The sequence below is a fragment of the Otolemur garnettii genome, unplaced genomic scaffold, assembly GCF_000181295.1.
Source record: "Otolemur garnettii isolate 467f Iridium unplaced genomic scaffold, OtoGar3 scaffold00001, whole genome shotgun sequence".
Lineage (NCBI taxonomy): Eukaryota > Metazoa > Chordata > Mammalia > Primates > Galagidae > Otolemur > Otolemur garnettii.
This window is the reverse complement of record NW_003852396.1, coordinates 18,889,039-18,908,734: the sequence shown is the minus strand read 5'-3', so window position 1 is coordinate 18,908,734 and position 19,696 is coordinate 18,889,039. Positions and strand designations below refer to the sequence as shown.

General features: G+C 41.8%; 1 protein-coding gene across 4 annotated transcripts in view; it reads right to left on the bottom strand.

Annotated features, from left to right (window-relative positions):
- DLG2 (discs large MAGUK scaffold protein 2) overlaps positions 1-19,696 on the bottom strand; it is a 2,018,366-nt gene that overhangs the window by 346,478 nt on the left and 1,652,192 nt on the right. For all 4 annotated transcript variants that reach the window (XM_023511782.1, XM_023511784.1, XM_003780855.3 and 1 more), the window contains one exon: positions 10,157-10,313. In XM_023511782.1, coding sequence (XP_023367550.1) covers positions 10,157-10,313 — 157 coding nt within the window. The remainder of the gene's footprint in view (positions 1-10,156; positions 10,314-19,696) is intronic.

Here is a 19,696-nt window from a genome sequence, read left to right as displayed (position 1 = left end):
GATGTTAAAATCTGGTCACCCTAGTTATTAGGGATTCACTGGTAAAATGGTTATTTAGAGGTAAAAACAAATTTGAACTAAAATCAATCACCCTCCAGTTGATTATTATTCTTCCCTAAAGCATGAAGTCTTTTTGGGAAGGTTTCTCCTTTACCTTGGTTCAGTTATTACACTATATTTTTAACGTTTACCTGAAGAAGGCATAGAACCCAGTCTTAAACCATCCTTTGAAGTTGTATAGAAACTCTTATTCTACCTAAATATCTTTTTGGAAGAAGAGAATAGATCACAAACACATCTAAACAAACATCACACATTGAGCATTTAGTGTGTAAGAGAATATTGATTTCACATTTTTCTGATCTGTGGGAATTCCTAGTAGTCAATTAGGAAAGGTTCTAACTAAATTAGAAAAGATATTCTGTTGGGTGGAAAGTTTAAGCTTCAAGATATTCTGAATCTTCAGGACAGAAGAGGTAAATGGGCCAGGGGTCTGGGTGAATATGACCGAGAGGGATCTGGGTGAATATGACCGAGAGGGGTCTAGGGTTCCCAGCTGCCTTCAGAGACGCAGGCAAGGATGAATCATTCGTCCCTTCATGAGAGATTTGCTCAGGGGTGGGCCTCTAAGTTAGTATGAGGAATGCAGAGATGAAGAAGACTCAGTCTTGTCCTCAAGGCGAAGGAAAGTCAGAGGATTTAAATGTTGCTTCTACGTCACCTCTGTCTTACAGCCTAGGGTTACGGTGGCTTCCTGTAATGGCTCATATATCTCTTTATAAGTGCTTCATTATCTTAGGAATTTATGTTTTTTTCACTAACTGAGCTTTGAGTGTGGACAGCCCCCGACATAAGCAAACTGCCGTATCAATTTTCTTTGTAAAGGCTGGCACAACAGAAAGAGCATAACATTGAAATTGGGAGCAATAGCGGCTCACCATATAATCTTGCACAAATTATTTATTTTTTCTCAGTCCTCAACTCAATAAGGTTGTTGAGAAAATTCGACTAGATTAGCACAGTGTCCAGCCAACACTCTGTGCTGAGTAGATGCTCAGTCAGTATGAGGCATCTTTCCCTTCCTCCCTAGTGCTTCTGCTTCCTTGGGAAGCTTCTCTCCCAGAGCCTTTCCACATTCCCGGGGTGGGCTAAGGAAAGCTCCTCCTTTATGCCCACGTGGTCCCGGGAACTGACCATTACTATTCCCATGTGATATTGGAAATAACCTATTCATATATCTGTATCTCTTCATGAAGCTTTGCGTTCACTGAGTAAATAAACTTGTTTTTCATGTCGTATGCTCAGTGCCTGGTAGTTTTGGGTACTTAGAGCTTGTCCCTGAGCTCTGCAGACAAGATTTTAAGGTGAAAATGACACTTCTTCCAAATTAAACACCCATATGAGTTTTTTTAGAGATTAGTTTAAGGCAGAATTTTTCTTTCTTTCTTTTTTTTTTTTTGAGACAGAGCCTCAAGCTGTCCCCCTGGGTAGAGTGCCATGGCATAGCTCACAGCAACCTCCAACTCCTGGGCTCACGCGAGTCTCCTGCCTCTGCCTCCCAAGTTGCTGGGAACACAAGCGCCTGCCACAACACCTGGCTATTTTTTTTTTTGGTTGCAGCCATCATTGTTGTTTGGTGGGCCCAGGCTGGATTCGAACTTGCCACCTTAGGTGTATGTGGCTGGCGCCTTAGCCACTTGAGCCACAGGCACTGAGACAAGGCAGAATTTTTCAAAAACTATGTTACATTTTCTAGAAATATGTATTTTGGGGCAGAAGAAATAGTTCTTAAATTAAATGAGGTTGAAAATACTTCAATAATATTTCTTTATTTGCTGCAGTTCTTCTAAGATCCTTTATTGGGTCGTGAAACTTTTTTAATGGAGCGTTCACAGATCTGGTATCATACTGAACACAGTTTTAGAACTACCACTTTGAGAAAAGCCGCAGTGGTATCACTGAAGTGAATTTCGGACTTTTTAAGGGGGCTGACACTTGAGTCCTTGGGTTGTCATCCTGTGAGTTATCTGTTCCAAGGGTGACTTGAGGCGGTTGTTCCCAATGCGCTATTTACACTGCATCGCTCTAAGATGCGATATACAGCAGGCTAATGACACACTGAACAAGCAGAACTTCAGGAATGTAATCACAAAGTAGCAGTGTTAATTTTGTTTTCCTGTAAAGTTTATTGAGTGTCTGTCAAGTTTATTGACTTTTTAAATTTAGTGTTTATTACACAGCCAGGTTCAGACAATGAGGGATGCTTTCCAAGGAAAACACAGGGCAATTCACTAGTTCCTTGTTCCCTTTATTTTTGTTTTTATTAAAAACTTTCTTATTTATTTATTTATTGAAACAGAGTCTCACTATGTCACCCTGGGTACAGTGCCATGGCGTCATAGCTTGCAGCAACCTTAAAGTCTTGGGTGTAAGCGATTCTCTTGCCTCAGCCTCTCAAGTAGCTGGGACTACAGTCACTTGCCACAATGCCAGGCTGATGTTTGTTGCAGTTGTCATTGTTGTTTAGCCGACCAGGGCCAGGTTCAAACCTGCCACCTTTGGTGTATGTGACTGTGCCATGGGCGCTGAGCCTCCTTGTTCTCTTTAGATAACAGAAGGTTCTCGTTCATTCCAAGTTTCTTTTCAGGGGACATTCAGCACATGCACAGGCTGCAGGAGGGAGATTAGCCCAGGGCTAAGGCTGCTCTTTGGTCCCCACTCATCAACAAAGCTATTCCGCTTGTTACAATAGTAAAACAGTCCTATGGGGTTTGCTAGTAAATCACTGCTGTCCTGGGCCCTCCCTGGTGACCCACAACTCTGGCTGCCTAGAAGTCCCCACCTCCCCATAATCATGCAGCTGCAGCACTGTGGTTATTCACCGTGTGGACTGGTGCCAGGGCTGCACCAAGTTATTAAATATTTTGAATAGCATCCCTGATCAGAGGTTAAAAAAAAAATCCAGAGCAGCAGAAGCATCAGTGAGAGCAGAGAAAGTAGTGTAGAGAAGGCCATACAGGGAGGTGCCTGTGGCTCAAAGGGGTAGGGCGCGGGCCCCGTATGCCCGAGGTGGCAGGTTTAAACCCAGCCCCAGCCAAAACCTGTAAAAAAGCCATACAGACCCTGAATAACCATGGAAAAACTTTCAGACTTAAAGAATAGCTGTGGAGCTGGGCTCAGTGGCTCATATCTGTAATCTTAGCACTTGGGAAGCTGAGGCAGGTGGATTGGAGCTCACAAGTTGGAGACCAATCTCAGCAAGAGCGACACCCCATCTCCAAAAAATAGTTGGGCATTGTGGCAGGTACCTATAGTCCCAGCTACCTGGGAGACTGAGGGAAGAAAATCACTTTAACCCAGGAGTTTGAGATTGCTGTGAGCTAAGGTGTCACTGCACTCTACCAAGGGTGACCAAGTGCAAGTGAGACTCTGTTAAAAAAAAGAAAAAGAAAAAGAACATCCATGGAGAAAGGACGTGGTCAGATATGCCATTTGAAAAGCTTGCTCTTTCCAAAGGCTGAAAGTTTGTGTGTGACAGGGAACATGTGTATGCACTGGGCCATCTGAAGGCTGTGCTGGATCCCTACCCTCTGGCAGGTAGAGTAGGAGGCAGCAGGATGGTGGGGCTCTGAAGCCACAGCTGAGGAAGAGTATCTCCCCTGGAGCCTCTACAGGGGCCACATCTGTTGTTATTTCCAGTGGTCCAGGGAAGCTGTGGGCTCTGAGTTGGGAAGGAAGACAAACCCATGTAGGCAGGAAATGTCTAGGTGGCTCCACAATCAGGAGATGCAAAAGCCAGAGACTAAAGAGTCAGTGGGTCTAGAGACAATGGTGTAGCCAAGAAAGCAGACAGCTGCCTGGAGAGGCGGCTTCCACGCGGTTTCTTAACCAGAAACCTGAATCTAACTGGTGGGAATCAAGGCAAGAAGTCTTTACCTTTTTAAAAACATCATCTGTACACTTGGTTAGATTTCACTTCACCATTGTTTAACAGAGTGTCCTGGCTGATACCAGACCTCAGAGTCTCTGAAACATGATTGATTCCTGCTCCGGAGGGGAGAGTGGAGTTTCTCTGGAGTTTGGCTCCCTCCAAGCTTTGAGGAGGAGAGGAGAGAAGTTGAAGGTGCTGCACAGGGGAAAGATTCTGCAGGATTTCTGATTTAAGCTCTTGTGCTTTGGAGACAAGACGAAACAGTACCACAGAGTTGGGGCAGGTGATCCTTGTTCCTACCTCTGCAGAGGCCTCAGACCCTCGCTGGTATCTAGGGAAGTGCTTGTTTCAGGAACACTGACAAGCTCTTCAAGCAGAAATCCCCAGGACTGAAAATGATGAAAGCAAGATTCCTCTCTGGGGCTGGAGCCAGAGCCAGAAAGGAAAGGCATGATGACCGCAGGGGATGAGGGTTGTAGGCTCTGACGAGGATACTTAGGAAATTCAAGAAATAATTTGGGCCAGTTTCTAGGGGGACTGGTGAGAGGGGATATATTTCAGCCGTAACACCAAAGGGACTGTTATTTGAGGCAACGAAATCAGATCTTATCAGTCCCCCAGGATGGTGAGTCCTGCGTACAGTGCTCAGATTCCATTTGAATAGCTAGATAATAAAGGCCTGGCGAGAAAGCCCCCCCCTTCTGCCTCGTTCTAAACTGAAGACAGCAAGGTAGTCTGAGAATTATTGAAACACCAGTGTGAGCTGTGACTCACTTTCACTTTTCTAAATGAATGATGCAGTTTATATTTTAATTTGAAAATTCGGTTACTTGTTGTACTGAATAGCTGCAGGATTTCACTTCTGGCAACACCTATTCCTAGCCCATGGATCTTGGGACACAGTTAAATAGTTTAAGTTACCTACTTTAACCTTTGGAGTTAAGCGGGTTGGGAAGATCTTTCTTAGATGCCTGAGGAATGAAGGAACTGGAAGTGCTTGGAGAGACAGCCAGCGCTCTCTGTCAGGGGCTTGGCTTCTCCGTGCTCTGTTCCACGTTGGTTTCCCAACAAAACATGACACAGGCACTAACAGAAGCGTTTCTACCTTAACTTCTGCAGAAAGAATGCCTGAGGAGGCTCCTGCTCTGGTTACGGTCACTGTGCGTCGAATGCCCTAAATTTTCCTCCAAGAATATCTCAGGAAGGTGTTTCCTTGATTGGATATCTTTCTACAACCAATCCCTTTGAAATAGAATACATAAAAGAGAAATTAAAGAGAAAAGATCACGAGATGTATACGGAGCGTAGCCTAAGGTGATTCTTTAATCTCTATCCTGACTACTTTAGTTCTGGAGTTGTAGTGGAGAGAAAGGTAGGTTTAGGTTCCATCCCTGCCAAGAGCTCCAGGAACCTCATCGCCATGCTGCGATGTGCTAACGTAACCGGTTAGTCAGCACATGAACACTAGATGGCGCTCAGAACCCTAAAACGTAGCGAACGGCTCGGTCTCTTTCCGTACAGGCAGGAAAGTCGGAAACAATCACGGGAACTATAAAAATAGCTACTCAAGAATTTCTCACTACTGTTGTCCCGTGAGGTATTCCTTATATAAGGGTTTGATGGTCAGATGTTTTTGGGAAAACCATATACTTTATTTGCTCTAGGAAAGTTCCAATGCATGTTGGTAAAAGATGTTTCGGGAAGTTCTTCCCTGAAGAAGCCTGTAGACCAAGGAACCTATTACGATCCTGCTGTTCTGGTGTTATATGAAACACACTTTGGGAAATGCTGATCTAATCTGAGTGCTATCCCAAGGAAGGAACAGCCCAGACCATCTAAAATAGGCTTTCTTTATGTATGGTTATTTGACACTTAAAAAAAAAATTGGATGTAGGCCAGGGGCAGTGGCACATTTGTAATCCTAGCATTCTGGGAGGCTCAGGTGGGAGGATCACTTGAGATTAGGAGTTGGAGACCAGCCTGAGAAAGAGCGAGACTCCAACTCTACCGAAAATAGAAAAAATTAGCTGGCCATTGTGGCCAATGCCTATAGTCCTAGCTACTCAGAGGCTGAGGCAGGGGGATTGCTTGAACCTAGGAGTTTGAGGTTGCTGTGAGCTAGGTTGCCACCATAGCACTCTGTCTTGGGTGACGGAATTGAGACTCTTTCCCAGTCCAAAACAAAACTAAATAAAACAAAACAACTCATCAGATCTATTCTTAAGGCAGAATTGTTAATGGTAATAGCAACTTTGAACACTTAGGACCTGACATGCTCTGTTTTAAGTGTTACTGCCCCTCTTCTTTCCTCAAGGTGTATGTAAATTATCCAGGAAGATTCTATAGTCTGCATGGGGGAATGATTCTGGAGACTAGGAATGGATATTCTGCCCTGATTAGAAAGGTAATTGTCTATTAAGCAACTCTCTTATCTATGAAGAACAATTGAAAGCAAAGACATACCCACCAGCTCCCTTCCCTGGGGATTCTATTTCCCGTCTCTGATCTTAATCTGTTATTCCAAGAAAAACTCATTTGCAAATTAATCTTGCATGACCTAATGATATGCACTGAATTTTTATTTAGCTCGATTGCTATTTAGAGGTTTTGCTTTGTATTTTCCAGGAAGGTGTAGCTTGCCCTTATATGTACACTGTAAATTTTAGATGTAAAATATTTTATTTTCCATATTACATTTGATAATTCTATTTTGCTATTTTTTCTTTTCATATTGTTTGCATTTCTTTTACTCTCAGTATTAACCGATGGATCCCAACCCTGAGCCTCAAAACAAGCTACTTTCTAGCCATAGGTTAAATTTTAGCAAACTAAAAAGAGAATGTTTCCTCTTCTCTTTCAACTAAAAAAAGCACATAATATTTTCATCATTCAATGTCCTTTCCAATGTTATACAAAAAGGATATTCTATCTGAACTTCAGGGATATTTGTTATGTCCTATGAATTGTAATCTCTAAGAAGACTGTAATTCCAATTGGCCACCTTACTTACTCTGTGGTCCTGGTAATATTTAATGCGTACATCTACATTGTTGAGGCATAGACTATTCATTTTGACTGTAAGTATTGGGGTTAAATCAAAGCCAATGGCTTGGTGGATTTCTTATTTATACAGAATTAGAGAGTGTAATTTTATCTCTACACTTCAGTTTCTTCATCCCTGAAATGTGCATAATAAGACATAGTGTTGCTCTGAGATTAAATTAGTTCTAATAGTGACCAAATCAAAAGCACCATGCACTTACTAGTTCTGTGTGTTCCTGAACGCGATTCAAGAGGTGTTGAATAGGGACTGTTGACACAATTTTGAACAGAGAATGTGCTGGGTGGGGAAAGAAGACTGACTTCGGGTCAGGAGATGTGATTGTGAGTCCAGCTTCCTGGTTAGTAGCTGTGGTGCTTTAGACAGATCATTTCACCTTTCTAAATCCCCTATTCCTGGTCCGGAAAATTGGAGTTGTAATAACAGCCCATCCTATCCTGGCACTTAGAATGTCTTTGAGCATCCCTAGAATTAACGTGTGTTAATTCCCTTTGCATTTGGGAATGTACTAGGACAATATGAACGCTGGCTGTAAGGCGGTGGGAGTGGACCCCTGGCTACAGATTTTAAGCCAGGATGATGAAGATGTGTTAGTATGCTTTAGATAAATATTAGAGGCAATTTTCAGGCACTTCTTAAAGTGCCACCATATTTATCTAGCACACTTTTTCATTCAATAAACATTTCCTGAGAGACCGTTAGGTGCTTACTAATACTAAATACTGAGGATATAACATCATGCACAATAGAGAATTTGCTATTAGGGAGCGTTATAACCTAGAAGAGGAAGATAAACACGTAAGCACATGTGGGCAACAAGGTTTGACAGTTGACAGCTTCATAGCATTTTATATATCACTGAAGTGTCCCAGAAGCAGGGGAGAGAAGGGGCTGAAGGGTGGTGCTCAGCTCCTAGATACAGAGCAAGGTCCCAGCAGGGGCCTTACCCTAGTTCTTCAGGATGTGCAAGCTACAAGTGAGCAGGCAGAGACCTGTGTGAGAGAACCACAGGGACACTTATGGCAGGGCTGGACACTACTTAGGTTAACTGACTGTTTGCTATCTAGGGAAATCATATGTGTGAGTGTGTGAGCTTGCGCATGAGAGAGAGAGGGAGGCAGAAGGGGGGAGAGAAAGAGAGAAAGAGGGAGGGAGAAAGAGAGAGGGTGTTTGATTTGCTCGTGTTCAAGGGGTTGGAATGATGACCAAAAAATAACAAGTCATTTGGAAAATTTTATCTATAAATCATAGCTATAAAACGAGAATACATTTTTCTAAGTGCACAATGAAAACCACAGATGGAATGCTTTGTTATCAACCATAATTTCACTTATAAGAATTGGCTCCTTATGTAATTCTCCACTATTATTTGCATTATTACCAAAATTCCACTGTGGGCAAAAACATTCCCTTGGATTTAAGGACCTATCTCACCAGGGAAGTAACTTGAAATCATGGAAAGAAACAGTCAATAAATATTTAAACCAATAAAAGAAAACAGAGAAAGAATGAAGAGGAAAGGAAAAATGGAAGAAAGGGATGGAGGGAGGGAAGAAGGAAGGGAGGAAGGGAAGGGAGAGGTGGGTGTGGTGGACATTACAAATGAACGTTTATACCCCAGCATTGACTCTCTCTAGTCAGGTGAACTTTGGCAAGCTACTCAATCGCTCTGAGTCTTATTCTCTTCCTCTGATCATGGTGCAATACCATTCAGGGTGCTTGTGAGAATTAAAAATTATTTTCATAGCTATGCAAGATAAACAAACACTAGACATCTACTGTACACTAGCACCTGTAGTTATCAATATCGTATATTTAAAAATTTGCTGAGAGGATGTTCTTATCAAAGTGTTCTTGTCCCATTCACACAACATGATAAATAAAGAGGTCAGGAAGAAACTTTTGGAGATAATGGATATGTTTCTGGTGTACGTTATGGTGATCATTTCCTGAGTGTATACATTATGTCTAAACTCACTAAGTTGTATACATTTAATATGTACAGCTTTTTGTATGTCAATTATACCTCAATAAAGTAGTTTTAAAAATCACTTTAATAAGATGAGTGATAAATAAAAGGTGCTTAATAAATTGAGGCTGACAATTCTTAAGTTTAGGTACTGCTGCTACCACTCATCACCATCAGCAAACTGTCGATAGCATGATCTTACGCATTTTTTTAATTTAATTTTTTATTCGATCATAACTGCATACATTAGGGGGTACAATGTGATGACTTGATATACGATGTGGAATGCTTAAATCAAACTGATAAACATAACCATCAGTTCACTTAATTACTCTTTTTTGTGGTAAGGCATTTATCATTTACTCTTAGTTATTTTGAAATTTACCCTTGCATTGTGAGCATTAGGAGAGATGCCACCAAATGCTCTCCCTCCTCCCTCCCTGTCCCCCCCTCCTCTCCCCTCCTTCTTGCTGGACTATCTTTGTGTTTTATCATTTGTATGAATGTGTAAGTGATTATATGTTGGTTTCATAATAGTATTGAGCACATCCGGTACTTTTCCATTCCTGAGTTACTGTACTAAGAAGAATATGTTCCAACTCCATCTAGGTCAATTTAAAAGATGTAAAGTCTCCGTCTTTTCTTGTGGCTGCATAGTATTCCATGGTGTACATATGCCACAATTTGGTAATCCACTCGTGGGTTGATGGGCATTTGGGCTGCTTGTGTGACTTGGCAAGTATAAATTGGGCTGCAGTAAACATTCTGGTGCAAATGTCTTTGTTGTAAAATGATTTTTGTTGTGTGTGTGTGTTTTTTAAAAATTGTTATATGCACTAAACTATATTCATTATAGGTGCAGTTTTTAGATTATGGTCATGAGTTTGGAGGAAAAATCTGTTTTTTAATAAAACGAGTAATATACTATTAAAAAAAGGCATGTTTTCTTAGATGCAAATGTGTCTTAGAAAATCTAAAAGAAAACATGAGCACCTTCACCCTTATCTGAGGGAAGTAAGTGTAACAGGCGTTAAATACCTGAACACCATTTAAATGGGGGCATGCACTTGAACCCATAATCCTCTTATCCTTGCTTGCTTTTTAATTCAGGCGCTTCTGGTGTCATAATTGAAAGTGACCTTTTCACAGATAGTGTTAGACACGGAGGGAATGAAGACTAAAGAGAAATACTCACCGATAGGATCTGGTCTCCTCTCTGCAGCTCCCCACTCAGGTCTGCTGGGCCCCCGGCCAGAATGAAGGATACAAAAATCCCTTCTCCATCTTCCCCGCCCACGATGTTGAAGCCCAGGCCAGTGGAGCCTTTGTGCAGGACCACCTTGCGGGGCTCCCTGCAGAAAACAGAGAACACAGCTCACAGGGGGATCTGCTTGAGATTCAGGTTGCTTTACTTTCATTAGGAGGATGTACAATATCAGCAATTTGCTACCTATGAAAATGGTTTCCTGAAGACAGACATGTTTGCACCTGAAGAAGGAGGCTGATACCAGGACAGATGTCGGAGCTCCTCACTTAACACTACCAAAATACCATGCAAAATCATTCCTGATTTCTAAAACATTTTCTTAAGCTACTTTTACTTCCACTTTTTCTTTGTCTAGAATGCCTGTTCTTGTACTGAAACCCAGGACAGTGCTCAGTGGGATTTCAGGGGATAAGAGACTAGACTGAATGTCCGGATCATGAAAAATATATGACAGCCTGTGGGTTTGTTGTTTGTTTGAGGGTTAATTAAAATGTATTCTTCTAATCTTCAGTGGAAGATTCTGAGGCATTAAGAAAATTTAAAACCATTTCAGGGAGATTAACAAATGGTCACGTGTGGCACTGACGGTGAGCGAGGCACAGATTTGACGAGAGGAAAACCGTGCGGAAGGTTGTCCAGGGAGGAGGTCCCAGCTTAAACACAGGTGACAGCAGTGATAATAACAAGAAAGGGCAAGAAGAAAGAGGAGATTTGAAAGGAAAAGCAATGGGTTCGGAGATTGACTTAGGCTTCGGAAAAGGAGGAGAGCGAATCCAACTGGCAGAAGGAGGTGGGAGTGGGATCCGGGGTCATGAGGAGGAGCGTGATTCTGAATGCCCAGTTCCAGGTAATGGTGGGACAGGGATGATGTTCTGAAGCAGGTGGAGACAAAAGATAGGAATCTGGGTCCTCAGAGAGGCCGGTAAATGCAGATTTGAAAGATGATCAACAAAAAGGCTCAAATCTTCCTCAAATCTTGAGCAAATAGTTCACTGAGTTTGTGTACTGGTCAGAAAATTAGGAAATTAGAGAACTGCAAGGTATCTTAAAAGGCATCTTGTTGAATTTTCTGTATCAGCAGTTTTTTTAAAAAAAAAAATGTGTTCTGCAAGCTGTAGGTTTGGCAAAGGTATCTTTTTGTATCACCCCCCCCATCTCCCAAACATAGCAGTTCCAATCACTGAAGTTTCTCTTCTCTGAGTGATGGAAGAATAATAAAAACCACCCGATATATTTTTATGCTAATGACCAAGAAAGTTTGTTATGTGCTGTCACATTTCCATGCATAAACAACATGATTAGCCTTATTTATTATGAGGAAGAGTTTAAAATACACATCACAGTGATATGTTACATAGCAATATGATATATTAAGTCAAAGATTAATTAATATAGATTTAGTTCACTTTATTCTACAAGTACTACTGTGCCAGGAATAGTTCCAGGTGCTCAGAATGTTTACAAACAAAATAATGATCTCTGCCCCTGCGGGCTTACATTCTAATGTGAGTAGGCCACTGATAAACTATAGATGCACTAAGTAAGTTCATTATGTAAGGAGGTAAGTATTTTGGAGAAAAAGCAAAAGTAGAGCCGTGTAAGAGGTTGTGGTAGGAGTGGGCCTGAGCAGGATTCACTGAGAAAGTAACATTTGAGGAAAGACGGAAGAGGGGAGGAAACTTGCCATGTAGGTATTGAAAGGAAGGGCACTCTAGCGAGAGGCAACAGTCAACACAGAGGTCCCAACGTTGGAGGAAGCTTGGTGTCATCAAAGGGGAACGAGGAGGCCAATGCGGTGAAAGTGAGTGAACGAGGGAAGGAGAACGGGAAAAGATGAAAACATCTGTGTATTAATGCTCTATTTCTGGGTAACAGGATTTAATCTGTATTCAGCAACTTAAAACCATAGCCATTGTTTTCTTATATTTCTGTAGATTGGAAGTCTGGGTGAACTTGACTGGGTTGTCTGCCTAGAATTCCTGAGGTTGAGGTTAAGGCTTCAGCCAAGCCAAGCCAAAGTTTATAGGGCAGGTCTGTGGAAAAATCTGCTTTTAGGTTGTTGGCAGAATTTTTCTTTCTTTTTTTAGTTGTAGGACTGTACTGGTTAGGGTTCTCCAGAGAAATAGAACTGATATAACAATAGGAATATATATATATACATATATGTATACACATATACATATATACATACACTCATACATATATACATATGCACACATATATACATACACACATACATATAAACACACACACATACATATACATACATATAAACATACACACATATCTATGTATATACACATAGATATAAACATACACAAATACATATAAACATACATATATACATACACTCATATACATATGCACACATATATACATACACACATACATATAAACATATAAACACATACATATATACACACATATATACATATACACATATATACATACACACACATATATACATACATATATAAACATAAACACACATACATATACACACATATATACATACACACATGCATATATACATACACACATATATACATACACACATACACATATACATATGCACACATATAAACATATAAACACACACATATATACATATACACACATACATTCATACATATATACACACACCAACATATATACATGTATATATATGATATATGTACACACACACATATAAAATAAGGGATTAGCTCATGTGGTTATAGAAGCTGATGGTCCCAGTTGGCAGCTGGCAAACTTGAGGCCCAGCAGAGCCAGTGGTGTGGATCCAGGCTGAGTCTATGCCTAAGGCAGGAGAAGACGGATGTTTAAACTTAAAGACAGAAAGAAGAAGCAAATTCTCCCTTACTCTGCTTTCTTGTTCCATTCAGGCCTTCAGTGGGTTGAATGAGGCCCACCCACACTGGAGAGGACAATCTGTTTTACTCCGTAGTCTACAGATTCAAATCTTAATTTTATCCAGAAACTCTCTCACAGACACACCTAGAGAAATGTTTAAATACATGGCACTCAATGACCCAGTCAGGTTGACATATAAAATTAACCATCACAAGGACAGAGGCCTTGATTTCCTGACTAGCCATCAGTTGAGGGCCTCTCTCCACTTTTAGAAAACACCCGTATTTCTCATAAGATGGCGCCACCTTTAAGCCAACAACAGCACGTTGAATCCTTTTCACATTTGGAATCTCTCTGACTTCCTCTTTTGCAACTAATTGAATTGAATTGTTCTTCAGGGGTTAGGTGATTAGGATAGGCACATTCATGTAATTTTCCTATTTTAAGATCAACTGATTACTAACCTCCATTACATTATCAAAATCTTTTTTTTTTTTTAATGTAAGAGAACTTAAGTGTAGGAATAATGTCAGGAGGTAGATATCGTGAGGCCATCTTAGAATTTTGCCTACTGTAGTCAGAGACACAACAGTGGACAAATCCTTTGCAGTGCTTTGAAGATCATTTTAAAAGCTTTGACTTTTACTCTGAGAGAAATAGGAACCTCTGAGAAGGATGACTTGATCTGCTTTATGTTTTCATGATTGCTTTGGTATTAAATAGACTCAATTAGCTGGGTAAGCATGTGGGTTCTGCTCCCCACGTGCCCTCAGTAATGCCAGGGCAGAGGAGGGAGGGAAGCCCACCACTCTTTCTAACTCTGTGGCACTGGGTGGAGTAGAAGCTCAGCTCTCCTTTGGACCCAGTGACACTAAAGAGAAAACAGAATGACGACTGGTACCACCTAAACCCCCTCCTTCTGCTTCTTGGCATGGGTTGGATAGAAGTCCAGCTCTCTGACTGGACCGTGCTGACATCATCCTGGCAGGCAGAGTGGTTTGCAGGCCAGCCCTGCTTTCTCGTCTCTCCTACCTCATTGCCACTGGATGGAGGGGTGGTGGAAGCTCAGCTTCCTGCCCAGGAGTAGGGGAGCATAATGCCATCTAGTGACACCTCATTACAGCTTGTGCTGGGGGAGGGTTTCTTTTTTTGCAATTTTTGGCCAGGGCTAGGTTTGAACCCACCACCTCCAGCATATGGGCTGGCGCCCTACTCCTTTGAGCCACAGGTGCTGCCCTGGGTGAGGTTTTAAGTTTGGCTTCCCCCTGGAAAGTGGGATAGCGATAAGTTCCACCTCATACCTCCTTGCTCTGCCTATTTGCTGTCAGATAGGGATGGCACCTCATGCCAGGGGACCTGCATTAGACCACAGTACAACTTTCCTGAGGGGGATGGTTGCTCCACCAGATTGCTGCAGCTTGGACCCCCACTGTCCTCTCCCATCAGTTCTGCCCATGTGGGCTCCTTGCCTCCCCAGTCCAACTCTCAAGTCTCTCCCTTGTGTCCCCTAGCAATCCACTGGAGATGTGGGGGCATAGGATCCCCCATGTGTCTGACCTGATGGTACCCATCTCAGGGAGAGCCAGCAGGCAAGGGACTCCCAGACCAGCACCCCTGGGTCCGCTGCAGGTCCCCGGGGGAAAGGTGTGTGTCTCATTCTCTGCGGGAACCCCAGCCTGGAGGCTGCCACGGCTGATGAGAGGCAGCTATTCCTGCAAGTCTCAATTGGCCCTCCCAGCTGCAGTGGGTGGAAGAGGACAAGCGGAGGAAAAGGGTCTGGATGGACGAGAGCAGGGAACCTTGGCCCCTGGAGTTCTCCCCCCTTCGAGGGAAGCCTGGGTAGAGGTCCCAGCCCTGGGATCATGCCAGTTCTCCACATAACTCAGTGAATTATATAACTCAACTGAATTATATGGTATTTTGCAACTCATGAGATTTAATACTTTTTAAAAATAGTATTTTATATCACAGTAGTTATGGTACTTATTTTAATAATGAGAAGAAATGATGAAATAAATCTGTAAAATGGTATGCAAATAAAATGTCCTAAGCGCACTTCAAATGATTTACTTTTTCTAATTTAAGTGTCTTATAATAATAACCTATCACATAAAACTAGATTTTCAAGTTTTTGTTTTTGTTTTGTTTTTTTTTTAGTTTTTGGCCAGAGCTGAGTTTGAACCCACCACCTCCAGTATATGGGGCCAGCGCCCTACTCCTTTGAGCCACAGACACCACCTGATTTTCAAATGTTTTCATGTATATTTTTCCTGTGAGAAGATCAAAACCTTGTGAAATACCAGAGATCTTATTTTATTGATGCTTAGGTATGTAAGTGAACTTGCCTGCATTCACAAAACTAATAGGCATCTAGAAGCCGGTTTGCAAAACTAGAGCACATCTGTTTGCTACAAGTAGTGCTTTGTCCATTAGATGGAGAGAAAACAATGAAAAATTTAATAACTAAACTAAAATTATACTCTGTATAAGCCAGAGTAGGATTTGAATTTTAAAAGGATATTAATAATATATTACAGAATACACATAGTTTACTAAACAATTGACATTCAAAAATTCACTTTAACTGTCCCTGCTCCTATCATTTGAATCAGTTCTAATAATTTAGTCAACAACTTTGCCACATTGGTTGCCACATTCTCCACTTTTTAAAAGATAAGCCAAGAATCTAGACTTTTACATGAGTTTTCGAGATTTTTAAACTTGACAATGATCAAAATAAAAGTTAAAGGCATTATGCAGGCCAAACCAAATATGCCTGTGGTAGATGCAGCTGTTGCCTGCCCATGTAAGACTTGGCACTGCTGGAAGGTGAATGGCACATTCACTGTCTGCCTCACGCTCTCTCTTCCAGGGTGCCCAGTATCGTACCTGACTCATGGTCATTCTCTGTAACTTTAAGTTGGTTTACTATTCCGAACTCATCTCATCTCTGTTCTTCCCTTTTCAAGTTCTCCCATTCTGGAATATGTTTTTCTTTTATCTTACTCTTTTCCTTTTGTCTTAATTTTTTTTCCTTTGATATCACATCTGCCTAAGGTCCATCATCTTCATGATGACCCATCACAAACACTGTGAGCCACAGCGCTCCTGCGTGTCATCGCCAAGGCCAACGGCTCTGAGTGTGATGACTGTAATGGTCCACATTTCTGGAGACAGTTTTGTGTGTGAGAGCCTCGTGTCATAATCTCCTGGAGGTGAGATCATAATCTCCCTGGAGGCGCGGTATCATGCTTTACATTTCTCGGTATCGCTAATACCTCTAGGAGTCTGCTCAATGAACACCCGATAAATACACACTACCGATTTATAAGAACAAGACTTTTCATAACTGAAATGAGTTCAACTCTAATTTGCTATGTCATCTATTATCCAGAATTCAGATGACATTGGGGCCTATTGCTAGTGATTATTATACATTGGTATGCATTGACCATGGAACAAAATTCTAACCTTTTTGTAAAACTTTAATTTAATTCTTTTTAGAAACAGCATCTTGTTATGCTGTCCCGGCTGCAGTGCAGTGGCATGGTCATAGCTCACTGCATCTTCAAGCTGCTGGGCTGAGGGGATCCACCTGCCTCAGTCTCTCACGTGGCTGGGACTATAGGCATGTGCCACCAGACCTGGATAATTTTTAATTTTTTTTGTATAGAGATGGGATCTTTCTATGTTGTCACTGCAGGTCTTAAGCCCTTGGCCCTTGGCCTCAAGCCATCCTCCTCCTTTGGCCTCCTGAAGGGCTGGGATTACAGGTATGAGCCACTGTGCCCCGTCTAAAATTTTAACACCTATACCTCATTCAGGATTTAACTCAGAGATGATGGTCTTCTGGAAGCTGCCCCTGATGCTCCCCTCAGCCTCCCCACTCTAGGCTGGGTGGTACCTCCCCTAGTATTCTCTCCATGTATCTGCTATATAATTCTTGTTATAGCCCAGGGGCAGGACAAGTGCTGCCAGAAACATGTGAGTAATAAGCTAAACTAGCTGAGAGTAAAAAGCGACCAGCCTTTACCTAAGAAGATTTTATCCTTTTACCATCACGGAGATGAAATGTGCTATATTCATTTATGCAGCTTTATTAATGTATTTCTCTTAATATGATGCAAAAAGCCTTTATCATTTTAAATTGGATGCTGAAAAACTGAAGAGATGCCACCCTGACCTGCTCCCAGCTGTGGCAGATGACCAGCAGTGTGATCTTTTTTAGCTGGAGTCTCAGAGGATGCTCTAAGCTGGCAGGATGTTTTCAGGAGAAGGGAATAGGGTGCTATGGGCTTTCTCTCTTTATACCAGATGGCTTAAAAGGGTGCAGTGAATTAGAAAGGATGGTGTTGACTGTGTTTCTTAGAAGTGAGATAATGGACCATAAAAGTCTGTCTCAAACTTTCACAGTGATCCACCCATGCCTTCAGAATAAGGTCTAAACATCTAAGGATGTTATTCAAAGCTTCCCGTAATTTGACCTTCATGTGTCTCTCCAATACTTAACTTCACTGTCCTCCCTCGTATCCCGTGTTTCAGTTGTACAAAATTGCCAACCACAGCTTCTCATACCACTCCTCACTGTCTTTTCTCTGGATGTTCTCTTTGAATAGATGGATTCCTTTCCTGCTATTCATCTATCTGATGAACTTGAACTTGGCCTTCAAGATTGAAACCAAGAATTCTGCCCCCTTCACCTTCATCTCTAGAAGAACTGACCACCTCTTTTTGAAATCACATTGTCCTTTCATTGAGTATGCCACTATCATTGCCTTTCTTCTTTTCTGAAATTACTTTGTTTACCCATCCATGCATACTGTGAAACTGTGTGGTCCTGAAAACTAGTCGCCCTGGGTAGAGTGCTGTGGTATCACAGCTCACAGCAACCTCCTCTTGGGCTCAAGCGATTTTCTTGCCTCAGCCTCCCAAGTAGCTGGGACTCTAGGCACCCACCACAACGCCTGGCTATTTTTTGGTTGCAGTTGTCGTTGTTGCTTAGCAGACCTGGGCAGGGTTCCCACTCACCACCCTCGGTGCATGTGTCCAGTGCCCTTGCCCACTGAGTTATGGGTGCTGTTTTAAAGTCCTTTTACATTTTGACAGTTTTGGAAACTAGTATAGGCTGAATATAGAACAGACATATGCACACAAAAAAAAATGTTCCATGAAAAAAAAAAATAAGTAAAAACAAGTGGTTGGGGGAAATGACATTGAGTTCTGGTTCCATCACTCCAGGGATGTGTGGACACCCACGCATGCCCTCTGTAGGGATGTGTGGACACCCACGCATGCCCTCTGTAGGGATGTGTGGACACCCACGCATGCCCTCTGTAGGGATGTGTGGACACCCACGCATGCCCTCTGTAGGTCAGGGTCCTTGCTTAGGTAATGGAGACAATGAGTTTGCCTCATGGGAAAGTGTTAAATCTCAGATAAGCCAAACAGCTAAAGGCCTCTAGAAAACTGAGAAGTATTAAAGAAAACTATACATTGAGATTACATGTCCAGTCACTGACATATTAGATGTTACAAAGAATCTTAAATTCTGAATAAAATGTTAATGAAATACTTTTAAACGCATGGCTAAGCTTGCAAGTAAGAGAAATCCTCAGAGGCTGACCATGAAGCAGAAATGCTGGCTCAGAAGAAAGCGAGTGCTGAGAACAGAAGCTGATTGAAGGGCAAAGAGCTTCAGTGTCTAGATTTCATTGCAGCATAGAGAAAGGATTGTGTGAGACCACAGGTGGGATTAGATTAGAGACCCTGAGCAAAATTAGGAACCCTGGAAGGCTACACTCCAAACAAAAGGATAAAGTCTAAAATTAGTAGCTATTCAACAATGTCAAAAATACATATTTACCCTGACCTTGGCTTAAAGCAAGGGCCTGCAGAACTAATCAAGGCATATTTGAATGTGGAAGTTACACTGTAGGAATAGAATTCATACAGCTGATTAAATCAGGAGAAGAAAGGAGGGAGGATCCACCTGGAAGGTAGGAGAAAGTACTTGGCAAAGTCTCTCCAACACTGTGAGGCAGTTGTGCTCCACGGCTCCAGCGCCAGGTACTGACATGAATGTGCGACTTTGGTATGTTGAGATAACACATGAGATGAGTTTATCTGGACATCCTAGCTCAATAACAGTTACATTAAGGTCATCTGGGTGGTGGATTTCCATTTCTGGGAACCCAGGCTCACCAAGCCACAGACTTATTAAAATATGATTTCCCACAGTGCTTTTCCTATGGGGAATTGTATGCACATTCTATTATCTTGAGAACTTATATTTTCCATTGAAAATTAATAACTTATATGCACTCAGCCCTACTATGAAACTAATTTATAGCTTTCATAGTAAAGCGATAACCCAATTTTAGCCCAGGAATATGGGGAAAGAGAACAGGGAGGGGAGGGAACGGTGGATGGTGGGTAGAGGGAGGCTGATTGGTGGGATCACGCCTATGGTTCATCCTATAAGGGTACATGTGAATCTCTCTAAATGTAGAATATAAATGTCTTAACACAATAACTAAGAAAAAGACATGAAGGCTATGTTAACTAGTTGGATGAAAGTATTTCAAATTGTATACAGAAACAGTACACTGTACCCCA